The sequence below is a fragment of the Prinia subflava genome, chromosome 4 (assembly GCF_021018805.1).
Source record: "Prinia subflava isolate CZ2003 ecotype Zambia chromosome 4, Cam_Psub_1.2, whole genome shotgun sequence".
NCBI classification, from domain to species: domain Eukaryota; kingdom Metazoa; phylum Chordata; class Aves; order Passeriformes; family Cisticolidae; genus Prinia; species Prinia subflava.
This window is the reverse complement of record NC_086250.1, coordinates 50,176,352-50,191,994: the sequence shown is the minus strand read 5'-3', so window position 1 is coordinate 50,191,994 and position 15,643 is coordinate 50,176,352. Positions and strand designations below refer to the sequence as shown.

The 15,643-nt window shown below is 42.2% G+C and overlaps 1 protein-coding gene across 6 annotated transcripts in view; it reads left to right on the top strand.

The window, feature by feature from the left end:
* The first annotated feature begins 4,567 nt into the window (after positions 1-4,567).
* The window catches only part of ANKRD26 (ankyrin repeat domain containing 26), a 49,693-nt gene continuing 38,617 nt past the window's right edge, over positions 4,568-15,643 (top strand). For 3 of the 6 annotated variants that reach the window (XM_063396743.1, XM_063396742.1, XM_063396740.1), the window contains exons 1-8: positions 4,581-5,042; positions 6,842-6,956; positions 7,193-7,366; positions 7,490-7,596; positions 8,115-8,252; positions 9,026-9,177; positions 14,836-14,869; positions 14,949-15,021. In XM_063396743.1, coding sequence (XP_063252813.1) covers positions 4,840-5,042; positions 6,842-6,956; positions 7,193-7,366; positions 7,490-7,596; positions 8,115-8,252; positions 9,026-9,177; positions 14,836-14,869; positions 14,949-15,021 — 996 coding nt within the window. In that variant the 5' untranslated portion in view covers positions 4,581-4,839. Of the gene's footprint in view, positions 5,043-6,841; positions 6,957-7,192; positions 7,367-7,489; positions 7,597-8,114; positions 8,253-9,025; positions 9,178-14,835; positions 14,870-14,948; positions 15,022-15,643 lie in introns of all 6 variants that reach the window. The other 3 variants (XR_010080291.1, XM_063396741.1, XM_063396744.1) reach the window with 3 other exon arrangements.

Below are 15,643 nucleotides of genomic sequence, written 5' to 3'. Positions count from 1 at the left end.
GGGCTAATATATGTGCTGTAGACTCAGAATAACTGATGTCTTAAGTTCACTGTATGGATGCATCAAACCCAATCACAGGTCTAACCCTACAAAGCATTTTAGATCAAATTATTTCACTACCATTACTGGAATCATTGATAGATGATCTCCATTGATAGATCTCCATTAAAGAATAATGTACAGCCTTAACACAGTTGGATTCTGAACATTCAGCACTTTTCAGAATGAATAAGATTGGAAAGGAAGATTAGTTCTGCCATTATTGCTGCCATAAACAAAACTTCTACTTGATTGTTTGGCATTGTTCTGCCTAATTTGCCTCAGGGGTATCCCAAATATCATCTACCTGAGCAGGCAGTCCAGGACTGTGCTCTCAGGACCTGACATTTTGTGGCTATCCCAGAGCAGATGGCCCAGGACAGCTCTCTTGGGACCCAACAGCACTGCTCAACAATAGCAAGAACACCTCTATACTATGATCACTGTGTTCAGAATAAATCCAAAACATAGCTCCAGTCACTGTGAAGAAAATTAACTCTTCCACAGCCCAAACCGGACCAGTAACACTGATGTTTTGGCTGTTGCTGAGCAGTGCTTATCTGAAGTCAGGAGTTTTCAATGTCTCATGTCTCAGCCAGTGGGGAGAAGCACAAAAAGCTGGGAGGAGACATAGCTGGGACAGCTTACCCAAACTGGCCAAAGGGATATTCCACACTGTAGAAACTGGGTCAAGTTAGTCAGACAGGATGGGCATCAATCAGCAGGTGGTGAGCAACTGTATTGTGGGTCACTTGTTTCTTATGGGTTTTGTGGGTTTTTTAAATTACGATTCTTATGTTTTTGTTTGTATGAATTATTAAACTGTTCTTATCTGAACCCACAAGTCATGGTTTTTGTGTTATTTTTTCCTAATTCTGTTCCCCATCCCACTGGCGGGGGTGGGGGGTGGTGGTGTGTATGCAGGGGGTAGTGATTGTGGAGTTGTGTGATACCTGAGTTTGTGTCTGGGGTTAAACCACAGCGTTTGGGAATTGAAATAAGTTCTCAATACATTGCCATTCTACTGTCAGCAGACATTTCTGCCTTCTTTCTTACAGTTTATAATGTCCAAGTAGTTTAATGAAAAGAAGGAAGACAAAGGTCTTATTTTGCATTTTTCTCAACTAAAATGAACCAAACCTAAAAAATCCAATTGCGACCTACCTGACTTCATAATACCACAGAGTTCATTTCCATGATAACTATGTTGGTAGGCCAAAAAGTGTGAGCCAGTGAGTTTGTGTGGTTCTGAATATGCTAGTAAGCGTCTTCTGAATCACAGTATCACAGAAGATTCTGAGTTGGAAGGGACCCACAAGGATAGATCATCAAGTCCAACTCCTCAGTGAACAGCCCATAAATGGATTGAACCCATAACCTTGGTGGTGTTAGCACCTTTCTCTGACCAACTAAGCCTATCTCATACAGTAACGCTTTTACTGTATTGAAAAGAAAATAAAATTTCTTGTTCATTACTTAGAGGAAGTCAAAAGAAATCCCTTCTACATTCTGAATGGAAAGCTAGATGTTAATCCTACAGTGTGGATTGGATATGGTATGTAGGCTGGACTGGGAGCAAGTAAAACTGTCCCCGCTTGACTCAGCAACTACCCAATGACTGTAGAAGGCTCCAGAGGCAGCAGAGCAGAAGTATCCCCACAGTTGCAGCTCTCTGCTTAAGGCAAAAGCTGCTGAAGTCACTGCAGGATGTGTTCCAACTACCCTGTCCCCTTCAAAGCCTCCGAGTCAGCACTACTGAGACATGCAATCCTCCCAGACAGCTTTTCTGAAGTTGTACCACTCTTTCTATAAATACAGCAGTTGCAAAGCAGGTGTTCTAAAACAGATACTTAGCAGCATATTGTTATCAGCCCAAGTCTTTACTGACACTTTTCCTTCCTGCTAGACAACATACACCAGGTGGTCTAATAGGGGAATTAGCCATACTGGCAGAGGGGCATTTCAGACTGCCATTTCATACCTCAGCTGTACAAAGAGTGTGAGCTCAATTATCCAGCTAGTGAATCATGTTGAACGAAAGGTGTACCTATAGCAGACTAATCCAAATACCATGCTTATGCAACACTTAAGTCACACTTAAGCCCTATTTGGAAACCTTCCTGAGGTACACAAATCTTGTAATGAAACAAGAATTCACAGGAATGAAACATTTTATGCACACAGGGAAAGAAACCGCTGCCATTAGATGATACTGAGCAAACTACAGATAAGCATAGAGAACACTGAACAAAAAAAGCAACAGAATAGAAAATACCAAAATTAAAAAAAAAAAAAAACACCACAAACCTAAATCCAAAAAGGAGCCATAAAAATAAAATTAAAAATAGAAATTGATCAAAATTAAAAACACTTTGATATCTTCAACAGCACCCTCAGCCAACATGATTAAAGAAATAGTACGCACAAAGATTGATACAAATAGCTGACAGTTGCTTTAGTGACAGACTAGCTATTTATTTTGCATCTTTTTGGCTAGTAAGGAATGAACAGTTCCTGTTGTACCCATATGACTTTATGACCCCATCAGCATCCTCTTATCTTTAAAAGCATGAAACCAAATTTTAGCCCATTCAGCTATCAAAATCACCAAATAAAGCTCACATTGTAATCACAGGGGGTTTTATTGATACCATTCTCAAATTTTTGACATGGATTTAGGGTCTCCTGATCTTAGCTGGGAATAATCTGTAAAAACAAAATTATTTGTGGCTGAACATGTGTTCACTTGAAAAAAAGTTGAGATTAAGTACTTCCTCCTGAAGAGCATGGAGATGACTTGTGTTTACCCCATGTTGCCATCTTGTAAATAAAACTTGCCTTTCTTCTAAGATGGCTGGAAGAAAACATATCCAGTTAAAAAATGCACTTTGCTCTCCATTTTTCCATTAAAGGGTCAGAGTGACTATAGAGACTCTCAAAATGTCTACTAATAGTAATTTCCTAATACTCACAGAAGTTTAGGTTTTGCAACCTGAACATACTTAGCTGTGGTTTCAGCAAAAGAGTACTTTTCCATCTTTTTTAAAATTATTGTTGTTATTATTTTGGCTCTTCTTTCTAGAAATCACATTAAAAAAAAAGAACACTGCTAATACATTGAGAATCAACTAATGAGAGTGACTGTACATCAGTCACCTCAGAACAAGAGGATACTGCCAGAAGCAAACATTTGATAAAGTTGTGAAGATTCATTATCAAAAGGAAAAAAAAAATTAATATATGTACCAGTCTTAGTGATGAAGGAAAATATTTCAAAGGGCTGAATCACCTCCTTTAAAAGTGTACTATATTCTTGTCCCATTGCATTAAATATTTTTACTGCTAATCATAGTGAAATATGTTCCTCAGTTTGAATTAGGCTTTGTTTGCCATCTGTTTTTCAGAAATTCATATGCAAAAAGTAGTTTCTAGAGATAGGAAGAAGTGCTCTGGGGCAAGATGTTCCATTTGCCAAATACCCTAGGGTATACTGCACCAGGGCATCACCCCCAGATTATATGGTATCTGAACTACTCAGTGGCATCACTGAGCCACACAATATTGAGAATTATTCCAAACTTACCAAATATTTTGCTTTCTGTGCTAGGTTTCCATACAGGCCGTCCACATGCATGTTTGTATTCCTGTGTCGGTGCCTACTTAGCCCCATTTACTAGAAAGTAACTTTCCGGAGCTTGTCCTGGGTGTTAGGAACCCTGCCAGTGTGACCATTCCCAGACTCTGACAGTCACACACGCAGGGCCAAGGCCTTCCCTGCTGCAGGCGCAGCCCCTGCACGGCGGGGCTCGGGGCACCTCGCCTGACCCAGCTCCGCACAGCCCCTGCTCTCACAGTCTGACCAGGCTTCCTTACCGGTCCGACCCCACGGTTCCCATAGCAGAGTCTCAGACACCTCGTTCCACAAAGCAATTTATTCCTGTGCAGTAACACACAAACAGCTCGAGCAGTGCCTCTAAGGAGAGCACCTACAGAAAGAACCTCTGGGCTTCTACAGCCTCACAGTCGCCCCCTCAGCCAGTCTCGCTCTTGCGCCCTTGTCCCACTCCCCATGCCCAACGACTTCATTAGCGTCACCGGTCTTCATCTCCTTTGTTACCCAAAAAGTCGGCAATTCCAGGCTCCTGCTGTGTCTCTGAGAGTCTGTTCACCTGACTGGCGTCACTCATCTTCGCGCTCTTGGATATCCCGAAGACTGGCAGTTCACGGCCTCTTGTCTCGGGCTCCCACCCAAAGTTTAGCGTGCATCTCAGTCGGCAGTTTGCGAACCCAGCCATCGGGACCAGACGTATTCCTCAGCATCTGGTCAGGCACGTACCTAGACGATGTCTGAAGCTCCGCTCCATCCCCTTTCCTCCTGTATAAATCCTTGCTATCTGTTCTTGTCACACACCCACCCAAGCCTGACAGCGGCACCCACGCAGCACTAAGTGCCCCGGGACACCAATTCCACCCGAGGACCAGTCCGTCCCGCCTCCCGCGGCCGCGCCTGCGCGGGCCCGCCCACCGCTGCCCTCCCGCGCCTGCGCGGGGCTCGCGGGGTGCGGGTCGGGGCTGCCGGTCGGGGCTGCCGGTTGGGGCTGCCGGTTGGGGCTGCCGGGGGCGAGGGCTGTGCCCGGGGGTCCCGCCGCGCCTGAGGCTCGCTCCGTAGGAGCCGCACTGAGTCGAGGTCGCTGCCGGGAGCTCCCCTCCCCTGTCCCTGCCTGAGGCACGGTACAGCCCGCCGGTGCTTCCCGCCGTCGCTCTCCTTAGACGGGACTGTGCCTGCGTTCCTGCTGCGGGATGAAGAGGATCTTCGGGTTCGGGAGGAAGAGGAAGGGGCAGCCACCGCCCGGCAGCGCTTCCCTTCCCTCCCCCGCCGGTGCCTACGAGCTTCGGCAGAAGGACCTGGGCAAGCTGCACCGCGCGGCTGCCAGCGGCGACCTGGCCCAGGTGCGGCAGGGACTGAGGAAATACGGCATCGACGGGCGGGACAAGGCGGAGCGGTAAGGGCAGGAGCCGCGGGGCGGTAAGGGCAGGAGCCGCGGGGCGGTAAGGGCAGGAGCCGCGGGGCGGTCTCGGGAGCCCCAGGTGCAGCTGTGGCAGCCCCCGGTAGCTCCCCGGCGCACGAGCGGACGGCAGCGTCGCTGTGAGGAGTGGGAGTGCGGGCGCCGCAGCCCAGTGCAGCAGCCCTTGGCTGGCTGTGGGAACCACGCTTGTGCTCCCAAAACCCCCTTGAATTCGGCCGACTGTCGCCTAACCATTTTTGACCCGGCCTCCTCAGTGCCCTCATTCCCGGAGTCCTGTGTCGTTGCCCAGGGGCGCAGGGATGGAAGCAAAGGGGAGTTGCCAGCGGAGCCTCGGGGCCGTTCTCCAGCCGGCGTTTGAAGTCTGAGTGTAGTCTCACCCATCTGTGCACCTCTGAGGGCTCAGCGTTCAGGTTCCGTAGTTGAGCCCGGAGGATGCACTGCCTCAGCTGGGAGCAACTTTAAAAAAAAGTGGACACTGCAGTTAGGAAGCATTTATAGCACAAAATAAACATGTTGTTTATTGTTACTGCATGCATAGTTGCCTTTTGTGTGTGATCTGGCAGCCTAAGCCACAGTGTGGTATTAGGTGGCAGTTAGTTTTTTGTTTTGAGGCTTTGGTACAGCTAATCACTACCTTGGACTGGAAGGTCTGGCCAGTGACTTGCAGGAGGAGCTGTTGCTTCTGACAGGTGGTGTTGTGTGGGGGTTTGAGTCAAGCACAGCAAGCACTTAACAGTTCCACCTAAAGGAGAAGCCCTGGGCTGCAGCAGGGTCCTAGTGATCTGTCATGAGCATAAGGGAATGAGCTTTTCTGGAAAGGATCAGAGTCATATCCTTTGTGATATTCTGTAGAGATGCTAGTTTTAGCAAAGTAGCTTAGCTTCCTAGGCTGGCTGTCCAGAAGGCTGGATTTCTGGCAGCAGTAAAACTCATCTAGTTTTGTTGCCCTGAAAACACCTGGATTTGTAGGAGGAAACACATGCAAGGTCTTCCTCAGTGATTGTGTCTCTGTGTACAAGTAGACTGGTTAGTTGACATCAGACCTAAGATGTTTTGGTTTGAAGGACTGCTTTTCTTTCTGGCAAGGCTTTAAATGGAAGAAAAAAGTTCAGTTTTCTTGTGCTGGTCATATATTGTGGAAACATAGTATTGCCTCCTTGGAGAGGACTTCTCTGTAGTACGCTTTTTATGACTGACAGTGAAACCTTACAGGAGAGTCAAAAACTACTTTCCTGTAGTCAGGATCAGAGTGTTCTGCTCTGCTCTGGTTTGCTACATGTTGTGAGAGGCTCTTTGGTGCAAATGTGTTCTTGGTTTTGCTTCTGCTGTAAAAAAAGCTAGAGAAAAAGAAATTCTCAGAGTGCGGGGGAACTCTAATATTCTTGCAATTAATCCCATTTCCTACCTCTCCAGTGTACTTCTGGCCCATGAATGATCCAAGAAAACTTAGAAATTGACTTGCCATTGTTCTCAGATTCCCTAGCTTCGGTCTCTGTTGCTGTGCCACGTGTGTAGTGCCACTGAGGGCAATACCCAACACCTGGACACAGGAATCTCTGCAGGTTCAGTTCTGTGGTGAAGGAAATGTCCCCTTACCAAGCAGATGCTGTGGAGGGTTTTTGCTATCAAGTCCCAAGCATTTGGTGTGCAACTGCTGGTACTGGAGTGGGTTTTTAAGCTTGAAATTTGCAAAGTGGAACTTGTGGTCATATCTGTTTATCAAAAAAGTCTGAAATTATCCCTGTCTGTGCTAATTAATTTTATTTCATTTTTAGGACAGCTCTGCATCTTGCTTGTGCAAATGGCCATGTGGATGTAGTTATGTATCTAGTAGAAAACAAGTGTAAGCTAAATCTTTTTGACAATGATAACAGATCACCACTGATGAAGGTACGTGGACTATGGTACATTCTTGCAAGTGAGGCTTACTGATTTTGAACTAAATGATGCATTTTTCAGTATTCTTTATGTAGACCTTTGTAAAATCATGCATGTAGTGATGGGTGTGGAATGGGCATATGTTAGCTAATCTTCGAAGGTGCTCTTAATTCCCCATATTGGGAAGTTGGAGGAATTGCAACAAAGTGAAATGTAAATGCTGGAAGTGTTTTGTATTTTGTTTCCAGGCAGTACAGTGCCAGCAGGAAAAATGTGTGGCTATTCTGCTGGAACATGGTGCTGATCCAAATCTGGCAGATGCTGATGGCAACACTGCCCTTCACCTGGCTGTCCTGTCTGGTAATACTACTGTAGCTGGGCTGTTACTTGAGCATAATGCCAATATTGATGCCCAAAATAAGGTAAATTTTTACATTTGTTAATGAAGTGCTTTCCACAAGTTGCATTCATATTTTTCTTGAAGTTTTGTTTGGTTGGTTTGGGTTTTTTTTAACTTTGATTTTTAACTTTATCTGCCCTTTCAGGAGGGATGTACCCCTCTTATTCTTGCTGTCTCTGAACATCATGAAGAAATAATGGAGTTCCTCCTTAAAAAAGGAGCTGACGTGCATGCTCGAGATCAATGTGAAAGGTGAGGAACTGTCAAAACCTTACATGGGTCTCTTTAATATTCTTCAGGTTAGCTTGAGAGGGGCATGGGAATGAGTTCTGAAAAAACCCAAAACAAGGAGCCACACAGAAGCAGTTACTTCTGTGTGACTTGTGAAAGATGGTCATACCTTGGTGGCTTGCTGTCATGTCTTGTTCAATGCTTTCCACATTGAGGATTGCAAAATGTTATTGTGTGTGATGGCCTTTCTGGCAGGAAAGCCTGCCACTAGCTCAGCGACATTCCCTCAAAGTGAAAAGTCATCTCCTGTATACCGGTAGATTTTGTAAATGTTGTATGTGTGGAAGCTTTGTTTTAATATTAAACATTTAATTATTTTGAGACCCTCTTCCATTTTATTGTTTTTCTTAATGAAAAATGCTTTTTCTTTTGTTAATTTTACAGTAATGGACAGAATACTTTTTTGAGGGCAAACAGAAACTAAAATAATTACAGTGACTGTAAAATCTATTTCATTTCATGTTTCTTGGATCCTTCAGAACCCCACTCATGACTGCTGCTTCTGGTGGAGAGCTTAATCTGATAAAGGTTCTTCTTCGCTATGGTGCTGATGTTTCCCATAAAGACACTAATGGATGGACAGCTGAGGATTATGCTGTTATTCATGGATATTCCAGGTACATTTTAAACTATCATTAGAGTAAGTTGTCAGTTATCAGTGTGGTTTTTGATAATTTTTGATAACAGCACCAAGGTTTAGTAGTGTGCTGAGATTTGTGTGGAAGGTGTGCTCAGTGATGTCTTCATAGAATCATTTCGATTGGTAAAGGCCTCTAAGAATAAACGTACCACTGCCAAGCCCACCACTAAACCACGTCCCCAAGTGCCAGTCTACAAATTCAAATACCTCCAGGGCAGGTGACTCAACAGCTTCACTGGTCAGTTTCTTCTAATGCCTGACAACCCTTTCACTGAAGTAATTTTTCCTAATATCCAGTTTAACCTTCCCTGGCACAACTTGGGGCCATTCCCTCTTGTCTTCTGATATATATCATTCCAGTGTCTAGTGTTAACTTGGAAGTTGAGGAAAATTTTTACCCAGAGTTTTCTGTTAAATTTCAGGTTTTATTGCTAAGCTTGCACCTGCTCAATATAAACTTTAAAATCTGTCCGTATCCTACAGTTCCCCAGAGGTGAAACTTGACAGGTCCCAAGCAGGAGTAAATATCTTCATAGGTTTGAATACGACTATAAAGTGAATGTGACTGTAGTGAATATTGAAGTGTGTAATAGTCATGCAGTAAATACATAGAAGTATATACATCTACATGGCTATGGATAGGATAAGAATAGGGTGGGTAAGAAGTGGCTGTTAACTCTTCTGTTAAATGGTATATGCAGGTATGTGGTTGTTTTTTACCAAATGTATTTCCTCCCTTTCTCTGTACAGTCTCAGTAAACAGCTGGCAGAATATGCAGACTGGGAAAACACAGGAGAAGCTTCTACAGGTGGTGGTGCACGAGGCCTCACAGCACTTGGCACTCCGCACCGGGCAGCAGCTGCTGGTTTTACCCTGGGTGCACCTGCTGTGGACAGAGGAGGTAAAACCTTAACCATGGAGCAGCTCATGAGGAAAATCAGTGTGGCCTTTTCTTAGTGGGTTTGTGTTGTTAGTGCTTACTGTGTTCACTGTTGGCTTTAGTGGAGGCTTTCAGATGGAGCTCTGTGAATGTGCTTATTTGGTGGTAGTTGGAAGTGCTGCTTGTCAGGCTGTGAAAGCATTTGATTTGAGTTTTGTGTTCACTTCTCAGGGTTGTTACTTTCTATCTGTCAGACTGCCCATCTATATGGGTTTTCCTTGAGAGAGAGAGAAAGAGGATAGGGAAGGAACCAGGCAAAAGTGTTTTTATTTTTCAAGTGTGTACTTTTACCTAGAAATGGCAACTCAGATTGTGAAAATCCAATTACAAAAGCAGTGGGTTCCACCTGAGTAGTTGTTCCTCTTTCTGTAGTTGGGAAGCAACAGAGAAATGAGCAGAAAGGTATGTGTCTTGTTGATTTCCATGGAGTTTGTGTCTTCATTTTAATATTAATAGTTCCATCTGCACTAAGATCCTTTTGCATGTCCTATTTCTCCAAATCAGTTACAACTGTTTCCATGTAGGTGCTGTAGAGACATACTTAGCAAATATTATATTGGAAAAGTAACTCTGTTGGCAATAACATTGCAGTGTCTATGTATGCAGTGTTGGCTTGCACATAGTTTGATTTACAATAAAAATAATGCTTTTCTTCAACTTTCACTAATTTTTATGAAATTTTTTAGGAAATAATTATTACCATGTGATAATTTGGTATTATCACAGAAAACAATTGCCTTGTGTTAAAAAATTTAACTCCTTCAGTGAGTTTTAAAAATCCAGTTTATGGTTATGAGCTGAGAGTCCTAGAGGAATCTTAGAAAATGGATACCTTAGTATAAATTAAATAGTTTGTCTTGTACTTTACATCTCAAGCCCTACAAGTTTTTAAGGGTGTTACTTTGGAACCATGGGGCAAATGGGCAGAAGACAGTGCTCAAACACAGTTCATTATTCTTTTATAATACAGTTCCTTACTCCATTTTTACATATGTCAAGAAGAATGAGCAGAAAATGGGATGTTTTTTCCTCACTGACTTTTCCTAGATACAGGAATTTAATTTAGAGTCAGACTCTGTTCCTTTGACTTAAGAACACCTGATTTGACCTAGTCAGAGATTTGGAAAATTTCTTGATAGATTGCAGAATTTTTTTCTTTTTTAAAGGTTTTGGTACAGGTGGTTTAATCAGGAAGATGTTGCTTTTGCCCAAACAGTGCACACTGTTACTTGTCTCTGAGAGATTAGTAACATATAGAGAATATTTACCTGCATTAATTCTGCAGTCTCTAGCTTGCACACAAAACGTACAGGTCCTGTATCGTGAGAGCCCTTCTGATGTGCTGCAGTAACAGACTTTGAATCCTCCATTACAGGAGAAGTTGAATGATCTCAGGAGAACACAGAAACCCATTTTGGAATTATTTTCTTTTCTGTTGCTCTTCTATACAATTTTTCTGACTCTTCAGTGTTGTCCTTGTTCCTTTTGCTGCTTTTGCACTTGCTGAATATTTTTCAAAATACTGTCCTCCAATGAGAAATTCAGCCTACTTCAAAAGTTGGCTTTTGTTTATTTGAATATTTACTGTGTGATGTAGTGTTCCTTTCACGTTCCTGGGTCCCTACGGAAACTGTTGTGTTTCCATCATAGAGCTCTTAGAAGAGAATTAGGTGCTTCAGTAATTTCTATTTCACAAGGTCAGTAAAAGCCGTCCTGTATTATCTCTTCAGAAAACTGAGAAATGTAGAAGGCATTAGAAACCATCATGAGGTTCTCTCTTAACTCTTTAAATGCATCTTGTTCCAATCTGCTCTGAGACAAATGTTACATCATGAAAAAATTCGGTGTCAGCTCCAGTAACAGAATGATTTGTTGCCTTTACTGAGATGGGTAGAGCAGATGCATAGTGATTTATATTCTGATTTCGTTTTCCACAACATACAGACATGCACACACACAAACACATGCAAGATACACCAGGGAATGCACCCATTTTGGTCCAGTTGTGGCCAGCTCTATAGCCCTGGGGGAACATGCTGCCCTCTTGTCATGTCTGTGTTCTGACCGGTGGCTCAGCATGGTCAAATAAATGTCAGCAGGACTTTTCAAACTGAGGTAGAAGAGGTCTATGTTTGTATCAGGCACCAGCTGACAGCTTTCAAGATGAGCAGGTTTAAGGCAAAAAGTTATGGAGTTCCTTTTTTAGTGAGGGAAAACTGTAACTTGAGTGAGTGTAAATAACGTCTCAAAGCTGCATGCTGATCTGAGTAGAGGGAGCCAAGATATCCTTGGAACTTCTGGATAGTCTCCAAGGTTCTTGACACATACAGATTTTTGAGATGCTGAGAATAAGGAATTTTGTGTGCTGTATGTGTAAGGCACTCTACAACCATGAAGGAATTTAATTTTCATCTCTGCTGGACAAGGAGTAGTCAAGTTGAGGGAAGTACAAAATTGTCAGGAGACCATATTTCTGATAATCCATTTCAGTGTTTCTAAATACTGAAATATGGGTGTTTTACATGGAGCAGGTACATTAAGTTACTGTTTGACACTGTCCCTTGAGAGCTGAGTGCTGTAGATTGTGGTTGGCTTGTTTCCAGCACTTATAACTGTAGAATAGGCTGATAGTCACAGTATGTTCTTCCCTTGCTGTAGCTGTTTTGATGTACTGCTCATGTTTTCCAATTTTTTGGAAATTCCAGTTTATTCTGATGTCATTATTCCATCTGTCCCTTCCATGCCTTTTCCTAAATGGATATAGGAATGCAGCAATCTCCTAACCAGACATCAAGAACAGGAAAATCAAGGAAAGGTATTTTATGCAGTAGCATTTAAAATATGAAACATGTTGTACAGTACACAAATATCAAGACATCTATGATGTTTATTATCCCAAAGGTCCCTATTTTGATGGTACTGGTTTTATGAACTACATTTGACAGCAGGCTTTGCGTGATTTTTGTTTGTTTGCATGTTGTGCCTTGGTTCTTTATTATTGAATTTAGTGTTTGCTTTGTGCCATTAGTGATAGTAAATAATTTTGTTTTTAAATAAACCCTTCTGTTACTCTGAAATGGAAATGGGCTTGAATTAAAGTAGAAACAAGCAATCCCCAGAGACTGCTTTTCTAGATCCCATTTCTACTGTAATCAGAGTTCTGTCAGAAAGGTAGCTCATGAACTTTCTCTTTTGCCTTCGGAAGGACACTGTGACCTGGTCTCGATCATTGCTTAAAGTTACTATTCACAGAATGACAGAATATTCAGAGTTAGAAAGGACCCACAAAGATCATCAAGTCCAGCTCTTAAGTGAATGGCCCATACAGGGATTGAACCCACAAACTTGGTGTTATTAGCACCACGCTCTATCCAACTGAGCTAATCTGTTCATTGGAAGCAAAATTTCAGAAAACTTAATCAGCTCTTTTGATTACTTCTAACTGTACTAATTGAAAATATAACTGAAGTCAACCATCAAGAGTGATAACTGACTGCTCCACACTGGTAGAGACTTTTTTATTCAGCTTGGGACATCAGCAGGGACATCACCTGTTAGACTACAGGTACTGCTCGAGTTAACAGGAAACTGTGATATGTACAACTAATTAATATTATTTAAGTATTGTGTGTTTGCAATAGGAAACAGTAAAAATTAGAGACTGTGTTGGTATTTTAACTGTTAGCTTGTCCTTGTTTCAGCTGCTAGGTTTTCTCTACATGACATGCACACTGTATTTCATTGTCCAAAAGCCCGGTGCAGGTCAGGAAATGTACTCATCAAAATTCCCACATGTACCCTGTCTTTAGAACAGACAAAATTTCCATGCTCTTTTGTGTTTCAGGCTAGCAGAGGAGATATCTTCAGGCATGATATGCCTTTGTTTTCCCTTTAACGATTCTGCCAAATACATTGCATTGGTTGTTAAGATAGTTAACAAGAAATAGTTATCGAGAACTTGAGGAATGCTGAAATAGCTTCTATGTAGAAGTTGTGTTTGTTTTCCCCTTCTGTTTTGGGAATTGAAGAGCCCTTTTATTTCATCTTAGCTGTTGATATTTGAGAGGTTCTAGCACTCTTGAAGCTGTATTCCTAGAGTTCAGGTTTCTTTAGTAGATCAATGATGTGCTAGAGTGCACTCTCATGAAGTTTGCAAATAGCCCTAAGTTGGGAGGATCTGTAGATGCTCTTCACGGCAGTCCTGTCATTCAGAGGCATTTACTCTGACAGTCTGTGTAAATGAACTGTCAGGCCTGTCTACCAAAATTCAGCTAGTGCAAATGCAAATTCTCCACATGGAATGGTACAACCTCTTACTACAAAGTGAGCTGGCACTGCCTGGCAGGAGAGATGCTTTTGAGAAAGCCTGATGGGTGTTGGCAGAATGAGCCAGCAGCAGGGTGCCCTGGCAACAGTGTCTTGAGTTGTATTAAGCAGCATAGCCAAGAGATTGAGGAAAGTGATTATCCACCTCTACTTGGCACTCTCTGGATTGTGTCCAGTGCTATGGGTGGAATTTGAGCCTCCAGTGCAAGAGAGATTTATTTTTCAACAATGAGCAAGTTCAGTGGAAGGTCATCAGTTTCATCAGGGACAGGAATATTTGCCCTTTTAGGACAGGTTGAGGAAACTGGGAATTTTCAGCCTAGAGAAGTGAATTTACAGGGGACCTAGCAGCAGCTTCTGGTACATGTGAGAAGACAAAGCCAGGTGCTTCCCAGTGGTATGTGACAGGAGGCAGAGATATACGAGGCATAAATGGCAACAGAATATTTTCTAATTGGATGTGGGAACAGTAAAACAGAGGTTGTGCAGTCACCCTCCTTGGAGGTGTTTAAGACCAGACTGGATAAAGCCTGAACAACCTTATCTGACCTCATAACTGAGCCTGCTTTGAGAAGGCTGGCTAAGAGACTCCCTGAGGTTCCTTCTGACCTGATTGATCCTATTATCCTACGTGCAAGTCACATTGGTAACACTGATAAAAGCTTGGAGTGTGCTATAGAATGCCCTGGGTTTGCCACTTTTGTCTGCAGAATGCCCTTTTGATGCAGTGTACAGAACTGTTGGTGATTCTTCTACTTGAGCTTTAGAGCTTGATTATGCTTTTTCATTTTCATTACCTTTGCAAAATAGTCTGTAACTGGGCAGAGCAGTGGATAGTTTAGTATCTGGTGTAGTGTTATACATAATGCTGCATAAAATAATGAATCTCTGCATGTGATGTGTACTTGTGTGAAAGATGAGTACTTTGGAAGTTCCTAATGTCTTGCTAAACCGCGACCATTTTGGTATTTGGTTACTAATGTAGGATGTTCATGTTATGGTTTTTTAATGCTACTTTTTAGTTTAGGAGTGTTTCTGTTTTTGAGTCCAAAAGAGATATAGCTCTGGTCTTTTTATTTCTCTTTTTTCTTTTTTGAACTCGGTGTTGTTTGAAGATGCAGTTTTGTTTTGGAAATGCAGTCATTTATGCCACCTTGTAGTGAATTTACTACCCAGAGCATCATTGTATTATGATGTGTAGAGTTGTCCATGTTAAATGTTTAATTTTTAAATGGTTAATTTTTAGCATGCTAAATTTAATTTCAACATGTTTGTCAATTAATGTTTGAACAGCAATAGATGACTTCTCCCAAGGAGATTCAATAAGGTGAGACTTTAAAAATACCTAACACTTACCTGAGGAATGACTTGAGAGACATGGTACTCATTTTGCTTTGCTTTTAAAGAAGCTCTGAGAAAGAGGGGAGCGATGACAGTTGGCATACCTCTGAGGAAGAGGAACTTGATTTTACCCCCAAGGTATGGTACATTTACAGGAAAAATATCCTGTCAAAATAAGGGCTTTGAAGGCAAATTTTCTTTGGAACTGAAAGAAATTGCAGCTCCAGCCAACATAGTTTTCTCTTTAAAGTAGTCTGTGGCTTGCCAACCTTCCTTCTGCTGTGAGATTTTCCTAAAGGACCTGTAGCTGTGACAAAGTACGCAGCAGATTTGTAATTTGGAGCCAAAAAGCAGTAGGTGATAAGATAACCACATAGTATATTCTTTCTTGTTCATATGAGTCAGATTTGCAGACTTCAGAAATTTGTAAGTTATTATTATAACCAATCCTGTTCTTCTCCAATCATTGTTATTGTTTTCTGTACATTTGGGGTTAGATTCCTAAGTGATAAAGCACATTTATGTACCAAGAGCTACAAAAATTCTTCATCACCTAGTTCTCCTTTCCTCAGCAGGTTCCTCAAGAGTGCTCAATGAACAGATGAGTTACTCAAATGGGTCATCTATTTTCTTCTATAAGATGACCTTCAGTACTTGCATGTGATCTTACATTGCATGTTTTTCCTCTTTTTTTTTTTTGAATGCTTGGCTAGTACTCCTTTTATTAGTTACAATCTCTCATGCCTACTGTTTTTACTAA